Genomic DNA, 11161 nt, shown 5'->3' with positions numbered 1-11161 from the left:
GGGTTTCACCATGTTGACCAGGATGGTCTCGATCTCTTGACCTCGTGATCCACCCGCCTCGGCCTCCCAAAGTGCTGGGATTACAGGCTTGAGCCACCGCGCCCGGCCGAGACAGGATCTTGTTCTGTTGCTCAGGCTGGAGTGCAGTGGTGCAATCACTGCAGCCTCCACCACCCATGCTCACGCGGTCCTCCCACCTTAGCCTCCTAAGTAGCTGGGACTACAGGTGTGCACCATGATGCCCAGCTAATTTTTTTTAATTTTTAGTAGAGTCACGGTCTTGTTATGTTGCTCAGGCTGGTCTCAAAATCCTGGGCTCAAGTGATCCTTCCACCTTGGCCTCCCACTGTGCCAGGATTACAGCACTGTATTTTATCCTCACTGGGAAATCCCCGACAGCCGTTAACAGTGCTGGACACGGGGCAGAGGCTGAAAGGATGTGTTTTTAATTGGGAATTGGCAGGTTACTTCAGGGCTTGTTGGCCCTTTCTTCCAACAAGCAGCCCCGAAGACTGGGGCAGTGTTTCTCCACCTGGGTGCTGGGTTCACAGTGGGATCGCTTTGTGAACATTCACAGAGGTAATCAGTAAGGATCTGTGCACATCCCGGGAATAGGTCACACCATGAAAAGCTTTCTGAAAAGTCAGCTGCTGGTGGGGACGAGCGATGTTCCTGTGAGCACCACTCCCGGGGAGCGGGCAGAAGCAGAAGGAAGTTTATTTACCTGTTTGTATCAAGCCTTCCCTGGCCCATCCCCTCCACCTCATAATCTACACAAACACCCAGGGTTGGCAAGGACAAATGGGGAGGGGAGTAAAAGGGAAAGGTGGTGGGTCCTGGATGGGTGGATGGGACACGAAGTTGAGATGGGGGCAGGAGTGGGCAAAGGTGTACAGGTCACAGGCAAATATTGCTGGCCAAGGCTGGTGACCCAGCTTGGATGAGGGTCAGGTCAGCGCTGAGGGAGTGCTGGGGTGTCCCGGAGCCCCCTGCATGCCATGGCATTCTGGAAGGTATGCTTTACAGCCTCAGGCCAACCCCGCAGCAGCTAAACGGCTTGCCCTGTTCTGGCATCAGTGCCAGGAAAGCAAAGCCAGGAGTGAATATTTAGCTCCAGCCTGGGACTTTGATCTCTGCCAGTTTCATTTCTGGTTTTCCCTGGGCTTCGATTGTTTTTTCTCTGCTATAAGAGTCACTTTATGTAAAGATAAGAGGGTGTCCTCAATATCTGTTGAACACTGGGGAGCAACAGACTCACCAGGTAACAGAAACTCCAGGCCAGGGAAGGAGGGCCAGGCAGCCCACAGCTGCCCGGCCTCTCCAGCTCCACATTTCCCAGTAGGAGGCCAGTCACGCCCTGAGTCAGCCACTGGGAGACGCTGCAGCCGCAGCTGCGCAGGCCCGGAAGCCCAAGCCTCAGCCGCAAGCCGGCGAAACCAAACAGAACAAACACAGCAGAGCCCCAGCCCTGGCGAGAGGAGGTGTGCGCCCCCCCCAACCCGCTCAGAGGACAGCAACCTTTCCCAGCCCACGCCAGCCAACACCATGCCACCTCCCCTGAAATAGGACTGGGGTGTCCAGGGCAACAGGAAGGGCTTGGGGTGGTGATGGGAAGAACTTCCCAATCCTGAAAGTGTGGTTCCTTTCCCCGAAGAAGGCATTGGGGCATCTAAGGTCACTGGCACTTTGGATCCCATCCAGGGCGCTTGAGGCAGAGTCAACAGGCAGAGACAGAGTCAGTATGAAGAACTGGGGGACGCCAGACCCAGACAGCCTTGAAGGAAGCTTTACAGGGACTTCTGGCCAGTGGGGGATGAGCCTCCCTAGAGGGAGGGAGAGAGGGAGAGAGGCTTTCTCAGGTCACGTGTTCCCTTTTCTTTCCAGTACTCTGGGGGTTAAGTCAGATCCGGGAAAGGGAAATCTTTTCCCAGCAACTCCGCCCCGGTGACTCAGGCCAGAGGGAGGGAGATCTAGGGAGGGGGAGAGGGAACTAGCAGCTTCCCCAGCTCCTCAGGGTCGTGAGTCAGCAGAAAGGCAGAAGGCACTAGCCCACGCATGGGACTCCATCAATCCCTTCTTCCTATGACCCAGTCCCTCCTTCCCATCTCCACTCAACCCCCTTTCAACCCCCTCCATTCAAAGAGCCAGGCCACAGACCCCTGTCCCACTTGGCCCACTTGCTCCGGGAAATGTCTCCCTCTCCCCGTTACATCCCAAAGGGAAGTCTCCCTTGACCCTGGCTTCCACCCATCAGGTCAGTGCCCTCCCCTCCCCAAGGACCACTTGGCTCCTCCTTGCCCCTCAGCATCCTTTAACCGAGGCCCCGCCCCGCTCCTTCTACCAGTTCAACAAGTCTCCTACAGCCAAACCCATTCAATGAGCTCTCACTCCAGCCCCCAACTCTCCCCAGTCCCAGTAGGAGGCAGGCCAAGGCTGCCCTCCCACCCTGGGTTCACCGCATTCCCACAGCCGGGCTGGCTCTGGCCAGTTGTGCTGGGTTAGGGGGCCCCCCCAGGGCCCCCAGACAATCCCTAGGAAATCAGACCAGTTCTGAGTGTCCGCAGCCCCTCCCCGAGCCCACTGGTAGCACAGGAAAGGCTCCAGAGCCCTGAGCACCCACTTCCAGGAATAAGGGAGCAGGCAAGAAGTGATGCCAGATGGAGGAACTGGTCCTGCTTCCCAGGCTTCCCCTGGCCCCCAGAATGCTCCGGGTCAGTCCTCCCTGACCCCTAGGACTCCCCCCAAGTGGGCACCACTGCTGGCACCAGCGGGCCCAGTGAGCCCTGTCCTCAGCAGTTGCATAAGTGAAGCAAAACAGTGGGAACAGGAGGTGAGCTCTGCAGGCCCAGACTCCAGCCTAGAGCAGGGGAAGGGCAGGAAGCTGGGGTGCCTGTGGAGAGACTGTTGAGGGGGTGGCCCAACACCCTCCAACTCCCCCGCAATTTCCGCCAGGGGAGGCTTTAAAGTGTGACTTCCTGTGCTGGGGCTGCGGAGTGGGGAGGCGAAGCTGAGATCTACCTTGTGGTCTGACCCTGATCCAGCCACCTTGCAGGGACTCAATTAGTCTTCCTTTCCCCTGCATTCACATGTCTGTTCATTTAATGTCAAGATCTTGGGGGAGGTCATGGCAGCTTCTCCTCCAAGGGCCCAGTTCAGATCCCATCTCCCTTCCATGAAGCCTCCATTGATTATGTCTGTTTCCTCCACCGCAGCTCCTTAGACACTCAGCCCCTGTGAACTTGAATTATGTGAACTGAACCTAACTACTTTTGGCTCTTATCATAATATGGTTATGCTGGGTGACAGATATGATCTCCCCAAAGTGACCACGAACCTTGTAAGATGAGAGATCAAAGAGGGTCCTGGCGAGAAAGTATCTTATCCTCCCCTGGTGTCCTCTCAGCTCCCAGAACCAGGCCTCCAGACTGGGAGCAGATAAATATGGATCAACGATCGATCTAATGACACATCTGTCTTCCACTCTGGTGGAAGCCAGTGATCCCCAAATAGGGAGGTGAGGAGACAGCACCCTGGTAGGAATATATTTATCTCCAGGGGAGAGTTTTCATACCATTCCCCCACCTCCCCACACGCAAGCACACACACCCATACTGAGGAGTCTGGTGTGCTCCTCTCCTCTTGAGAAGCACTGATGAGTGAATACAGAGCGTCCGAATGATACAAAGGCAGAAAGAACTTTGAGCACCTCTGCTCTGGCTTGGTAGGTACAGACTTCCACATGACCATTCCCTGACTCTTAACATGCCCCAGATGAAATTCATCCGTGTCCTCACCCCTAGACAAATGTCACACCATCGACTTCCCAGACAAACGCTGAGACCTTGACACGCTCTCTCCCCAGGTCCCTGTCCCTATCCTTGCTGCCATCCTATGTGTCAGTTCATCTTGCCAGGCCTCCCTCTGTAACCTCTCCGTCCTGTCCGCATTCCCGGATTGCCTCACACCTGGGTTATGGAAGCTGTCTCCCAACCTCTCTCCTGCTCCCATTCACCCTACACACTTCCTTACCTGCGTTCAGGCTTTTTAAATTTGAGACGTAGTCTCACTCTGTCACCCGCGCTGGAATGCAGTGGCTCGATCTCGGCTCACTGCAACCTTTGCTGCCCTGGTTCAAGCGATTCTCCTGCCTCAGTCATCTGAGTAGCTGGGATTACAGGCTCCTGCCATTATGCCTGGCTCATTTTTGTATTTTTAGTAGAGACGGGGTTTCACCATCTTGGCCAGACTGGTCTTGAACTCCTGACCTCGTGATCTACCCACCTCAGCTTCCCAAAGTGCTGGGATTACAGGCGTGAGCCATCATGCCCAGCCAGCGGGCACCAGTACTTTCAGGCTTTAACCTGCACGCACAAGTGTGTGAACTTCTCTTCATCTCCAGGGCCTGGCTCCAAACACCATTTCCATGGTCATGGAAATGATCTGAATAAGCACTTCCAGAGATGCCTCTCTTTTTTTTTTTTTTTTTTTTGAAACAGGGTCTCACTCTGTCGCCCAGGGTGAAGTGCAATGGCACAATCATAGCTCACTGCAACCTCCACCACCAGGATGGAATGCAGTGGTGTGTTCAGGGCTCACTACAACCTCCACTTCCTGGGCCCAAGTGATCCTCCCAGCTCAGTCTCCCGAGTAGCTGGGACGACAGGCATGAGCCCCCATGCCCTGCTCGTCTTTGTATTTTTTGTAGAGATGGGGTTTTGCTGTGTTGTTCAGGTTGGTCACAAACTCCAGGACTCAAGCAATCCATATGCCTCGGCCTCCTGAAGTGCTGGAATTACAGGCGTGAGCCACGGCACCCGTCTGAGATGCCTCACTTCCAATCACAGTCCAGGCACAGCGTGTACCCTGAGGACATAAACCCACCTGGGCTGAAGCACCCAGGCCCCAGGCACTTCCCTTTACCTGTTCAGGCTACCTTTACCCTCTGTTTTCCAGACAGGCAGCCACCCAGTAATTACGACTAATCAGAGCAATATACAAACTTTATTTAATGTCAAGATCTTGGGATTTATTGAGTGCTTTCTATTTGCTGCAGCTATTTCCCTGATGGACTGTCAAAGCTATGAGCAGGGATTTTGTTCTCTGCTGTAATCCCAGCCCCTATCACGGTGTCTAGCCCAGAGCATGCACTTAGTAAATCAAATGAACACTTAACATGTATCACAACAGCTTCTGAAAAAGTGAATGAATGAATTCCTTCACCTGGGACCATATTCAATGTTCTTCCTCCATCCTCTCCCTCGCTCCCTCTAATGTTCCCATTCTCATTTCTTAGTGTTTCTCGACATAGTCTTTCCACGCCCGCCAAGGTGTCTGGCTTCCTGCCACCCTGCCCATCAACACAAAATCCCATCTCTCCATTGCTCTCCTCTTCCTTACATCAGCCTCCGACTCTGCCTCCCTCCTTTCTAGCTACCTTGCCAGGCAGTGACTTCAGATGTCAGTATCATATCCACTTTTCTATGAGGCTTTCCCGCCCTCATCCCATCTGACCCACCTCTTGTTCTTTAATTCATTCAGCAAATAGTTAAGGGGCACAGTTTATGTGACAGGTCCTGTGTGGGTGCTCGGGATGCCGAGGGGGGTAATACACAGTTCATGCTCTCAAGAGCTCTCAGCCAACACTTTGGGAGGCCAAGGCGGGTGGCTCACCCAAGGTGGTCAGAAGTTCAAAACCAGCCTGACCAACATGGTGAAACCCCGTCTCTACTAAAAAAAAAATACAAAATTAGCTGGGCATGGTGGCGCAGACCTATAATCCCAGCTACTAGGGAGGCTGAGGCAGGAGAATTGCTTGAACCTGGGAGGCAGAGGTTGCGGTGAGCCGAGATCACGCCATGGCACTCCCACCTGGGCAACAAGAGCGAGACTCCATCTCAAAACAAACAAACGAAAAAGAGCTCTCAGTTGGGTCAAAGACAGTCAGTCATAGGCCCTGAGATCTATATAGGGAGCACTCCAGTTGCACAGCGAAGGACACCGAAGCAGCCTGGGGAAGCTCCTGAATTTTGTGACACTGAGCACAGGAGCTGAGACCTGCTAAGCAAGGCAGGGCCGGGGTCAAAGGTTCATCTCCTTCCCCAGTTCTTCCTCCCTCCATTGGTGCTTAGGACACCACATCACAATGCATTTTCCTCGGGATTGCTCTGAAATCATTTTTCACTGTAAGCTGCCTTGGTTCCTAGGCTGTAAGCTCTTTGAGAGCAGCAAAATCCTGTTTGCTTTGCCACACTCTCTCCTGTATCATTCTTCTCTACTCCCCTACCCCACCTCACACACACACCCACACCCACACACACACACACACACACACACACACGCACACTGTGAGCTCTGCATTGCCCAGCGAATGGTGAGAAATTCAGAACGACGTTGCACTCTCTTGGTTTCCCCTTCCCCCCAACTCCAGACCAGGCTTCTGTCCCTTAGGAGACATAAACCCACCTGGGCCGAAGCACCCAGGCCCCAGGCACTTTCCTTTACCTGTTCCTGCTACCTTTAGCCTCTGTTTTCCAGACAGGCAGCCACCGAGTAATTGCTACTAATCAGAGCAACATACAACCTTTGCTGAGTGCTCTCTATTTGCTACATCCTATTCCCCCGATGGACAAAGCTATGAGCAGGGATTTTGTTCTCTGCTGTAATCCCAGCACCTATCACAGTGTCTAGCCCAGAGCACGCACTTAATAAATCAAATGAACACTTAGCATGTATCAGTCTAGTCGACTTTCAGCACAGTATGAGGTCATGACTATGACATCCATTTTGGAGATAAAGAAACGAAAGCATGGAAGGTTAGGTTATAAAACCTGCTCTTGCTCATGCCGCTGGTACGTGAGAGAGCCAGGGCCACCCCAAACAGAAAACAGAAGCAGGATGTCAGGGCAGCTCTCTGGTGGGGAGACCCTGGGGGAAGGACAGTGGGGAGAAGGGAAGACGGGGTGAAACTAAGGAGGCAGGGGGAGGGAGAAGAAGAGTCAGACCCTGACCGGGACGTGCCACTTGGGGACCTGGGGCTGGAAATGCGGGACCAGAGCGGAGCAGAGAGGAGGTGCAAGGGGACTAGAGAGAAAGGATTTCAAAAAAGAGGCTCTTGGAAGTCTGAGGAGAGTGTGGGGAGATTGTTGGAAAGAAAGGAATGGTGGGAGAGGAACGCATAAGATAGAGGGGTAGGCACAGCTTTCAGAGGCCCGGCAGGGCAAGGCCACAACAGGGCAAAGAAAATCTGCCCGATTTGATGGGCCCAGGGCGACTGAACGGGATGATTCCCTGACCAAGCCATGGAGGATGATCAAGGATACATTGAAACAAGGCCGAGGTCAGAGAAAGGGACATTTTCCAGTGACGAAACAACTTTCTACCAACTTCCCCAAACTGAACTGTAGAATCAGAAACCAAGGGATTGTTGTTTAGGTCTGTGGGAAGCGGGGGTGGGGGAGGGGAAGCTGGAGGACAGGCCCAAGGACACTTTCCAGGTGTGGGTAGTGCTGGCTCCCTGGGAAAAGTCAGTCCCACAGAAGCCACCTGCCTACCAGCAGGCAGAAGGGTAAGGAATGTCCCCAGGTGAGGGGCCGGGACGCTGGGGCGCTGTCCACTGGGTTGCCCTGCCCCATCCAGCGTCCCAGCCCATTCTCAAATACCTCCCCCCGCCAGCATCCCAAACCCACCACAGCAACGCGTCCGCTCCTGGACTCGCTCTCCCCGCTTCCCTAGCGCCTCACTCCTGCCCTACAGGCGGTGCTGAGCCAGGCTCCACAGGCAACCTGGCCTCCCCACAGCCCGACACATTCCAGGCCAGCCAGCTGACCAGAGGGACAGAATTCAGAACCGTCTGGGCTCCCGGAGCACTAAGCTTCCTACTCCCACTCCTTTCCTTTCCCCGCCAAATCTGCCCCACCCTGGACCTATCCCCTGCCCCCCATTCCCGCGGCTCCGGCAAACTCCCACGCTGTCAGGGGCCCGGGCTTCCCTTACTCTCTCCCTTTCGAACTTCTCCAGTTCCCCTGCCTCAGTGCAGCCCCTACTCCAAGAGGCGGATGAATGGGGAACCCCACACTGGCAGCGGCTGACGTTAGGACCTGCCGGCCTGAGGCTGGCGCCAGAGCCAGGCCGGGGCAGGAGAGGCTCAGCCCCCTCCCGGATAGTGCCCACGCCGCCGGGCAGGGCCTCGCCCACTAGCCCACTCTTCCCTTTCTCCCTGGTCTCACCAGTGGCAGCAGCAGGTCAGGCACGATGGGGAGGCCCATGCCAGACACCTATGGCCTCTCACTCCCCCATTTGGGCTCAGGGCAGTGTGGCAGTGGCAGCGCAGGAGGCTTCCTGAGTCTCCTCTCGGTCTGTCCGGGACATCACAAGGGTCTGGAGATGACAATTGAGGGCTGAGACTCGGGCATAGAGACCACGGCCCGGTCCCGGTGATCTTGAGCCCCAAAGGCTAGAACTGGAGCCCGGGTGCAGAGAATTCTGAGAAAATTAGAGAGAAGGAGAGAGGAGGTGGGAGGGGAACAGTGAGGCAGAGTGAGTCGGTGTTGCAACAGCGCACCAGGAAGGGCTGGAGGAGGAGGCGGGAGGCGGGTTAACTCTTTGTAAGCCCCAGTCACAAGCACGGGAGTCCCAGATCCGGCTGCCTTGCACCCCGAACCCACCAATCCAAACCCACCAATCCGACCACTCCCAACCAAACACCAGCGGGCAATAAACCCCTCCCCCCGTCACCAGCCTTTCCCAAATGGAACACAGCAATGAAGAGACCCAGAGCTTGGGAGTCAGAGTCACTGGGTCCCAGTTCAGAATGCTTAGCTTCTTAGCTGGGTGGTCTTGGTCACATAACTGAAACTCTCTGGGTCTGTTTTCCAGTTTGCAGAGTGGAGATAACCTGTCTCCTGGGGTTCCTGTAAGGATTTGTTCAGACAGGAGAGATGCAGATAAGTGTCTGACACACCGTAAGTACTCCGCGTCCCTTACCGGCACTCCCCTTTTTTACTCCAGAGTTCCTCGCTAGCCTCCACGTCTCTTTCTTGGGAATTTACTTGTCCAATCCAAACCTCAAAGTAAGTCTTAACCCTCGTTTTCTGTCCTGACTGGGTCCCTGCCATTACTTATCCCAGGTCTTATCCCGTCTCTGCCTGGCCAGGTCCCCCCTGCCCCACTGCCCCACTGCTGATTCTGGCTCTGCCACCAATCATGGGGCATCAGGCGACTCCTCTCCTCAGCCTCTGTTGCTTCCTCATTTATTAAACAGTGGTAACAATGCCTGCCCACTACATGTGGAAAGTGATGCCATGGGGATCAATGAGACACACGAAGCTGCTGTGGAAATAAAGGTATTTCCATCAGGTGGTCCTCATGTATTCCCAAGGCCCTTTTCCCAAATATTCTAATACATCAATTATAACGGACCCTAGAGATCATCTACTCCAACCCCATAGGTTTTTTTCATTTCTTCGTTTGCCTGTTTTTCATTTTTGTTTTTGTTTTGAGGCTCCACCCTGTTTCCCAGGCTGGAGTGCAATGGTACCATCACAGCTCCCTGCAGCCTCGACCTCCTGGGCTCAAGTAATCCTCCCACCTCAGCCTCCCAAGTAGCTGGGACTACAGTGCCCACTACGAGGCCTGGCTAATTTTTGCATTTTTGGTAGAGACGGAGTTTCACCCTGTTTTACAGGCTGGTCTTGAACTCCTGGGCCCAAGACATCTGCCCACCTCAGCCTCCCAAAGTGCTAGGATTACAGGTGTGAGCCATTGTGTCCAGCCAACCTCCTGGTTTTCTAGAGAAGAAAACTGAGGTCCAGAAACCCGGTGTGCCAGGAAGCAGAGCCAGTAGAGAACACCAGACTCCCGACTCCCGGTCCAAGGGCCCCTTTGGCTAATGAGAGACACACTGCCACTTTTTCTGTCACTTTGAATCAGACCCCACATCCTGACTCTGGGTACTTTATGCCATCCCCACTGATGCAGATATCTCCCAAAAGAATCCTACAACAAAGATACAACATTTACGCAACTATCTTCTGGGTACAATGACCTTCCCTACGCCCAGCCCCATCCAAGGGCCTGCAGCAGCTGAGGCTGTTAGAAATGAAGGGAGTCAGAGAAGAGGGTGGTCCTAGAGCTTCGGAACTTGAACTCAGAGCTCCTCACCCCTTCTCCCTCTGAGATGACCTCCCAGCCCCAAGACCACCCTCCCTGGCTCTTCCTGGCCTCCCCTCTGTGATCTGCAGATGAGAATGGCGCTTTGGTGTCCCGCACTGCGAGGGGAGCTGACTTCACTCCACCCCATCGTCCAGCTTCTGGAGAACGGTAGGGTTGAAGCTGGGCTCAGAGAGGAAGCAGCTCACCACCAACATGAAGGAGATCCCAGGGACAGCAGAAGCAAACCCAAAGCGGAGCTCTTGAAGAAGCAGGGGCCTTAGAATCAAGTGCAAGTTTCCAATATGAAGCAGCGAGAACTTCAGTCTGCTCATCTAAAAACTGGGAAACATGCTGGTACCCTCCAAAGAGCTGGCTTCATGCTTAAATCAAGCATGCGAAGTGTTTAGCAAGTGTTTGCCATATATTAAGCATTCAACGAGTGATGGCATGATGGCAATTAATTTTTTTTTGAAACAGGTGTTTGCTCTGTCACCCAGGCTAAATTGCAACAGTGCAATCATAGTTCTCCTAACCTAGAACTCGTGGCCTTAAGCTAGCCTCCCACCTCAGCCTTCTGAGGGGCTAAGCCTACCATCACACACCACTGTGCCCAGCTAGTTGTGTTAATGATTAATAACAACTTCAGGAAGATAAGTGATACAGGGGATTGTGGTGTGGGAGAGGGCTGAAAAAAAAAATGACTTCAGTGTCCTATTTTTAATGCTACAAGGTATTTCTAATAGTCTAAAAGTACCAAAGCCATGACACATAGCCTGGCACGAACGCAGAATATTTCTCAATATTTAGGATAAATGCTTATTTACTCAATAACTTTACAATGTTGACACAGGTAGTATTAAATTGTTCAATAAAATGTTGTTTAGAAAAAAAAAAAAGAGGCCGGGCGCGGTGGCTCAAGCCTGTAATCCCAGCACTTTGGGAGGCCGAGGCGGGTGGATCACGAGGTCAAGAGATCGAGACCATCCTGGTCAACACGGTGAAACCCCGTCTC

At 53.7% G+C, this 11161-nt stretch overlaps 1 protein-coding gene across 1 annotated transcript in view; it reads right to left on the bottom strand.

The window, feature by feature from the left end:
- TNFRSF1A (TNF receptor superfamily member 1A) overlaps positions 1-8573 on the bottom strand; it is a 15273-nt gene extending 6700 nt beyond the window's left edge. Inside the window, exon 1 of the mRNA XM_017546158.1 lies at positions 8226-8573. Within this exon, the coding sequence (XP_017401647.1) occupies positions 8226-8264 (39 nt within the window). The 5' untranslated portion in view covers positions 8265-8573. The remainder of the gene's footprint in view (positions 1-8225) is intronic.
- Between the last annotated feature and the right edge of the window lie 2588 nt (positions 8574-11161).

The sequence above is a fragment of the Cebus imitator genome, unplaced genomic scaffold, assembly GCF_001604975.1.
Source record: "Cebus imitator isolate Cc_AM_T3 unplaced genomic scaffold, Cebus_imitator-1.0 Scaffold187, whole genome shotgun sequence".
Taxonomy (NCBI): domain Eukaryota; kingdom Metazoa; phylum Chordata; class Mammalia; order Primates; family Cebidae; genus Cebus; species Cebus imitator.
This window is presented reverse-complemented; position numbering and strand designations above follow the sequence as displayed.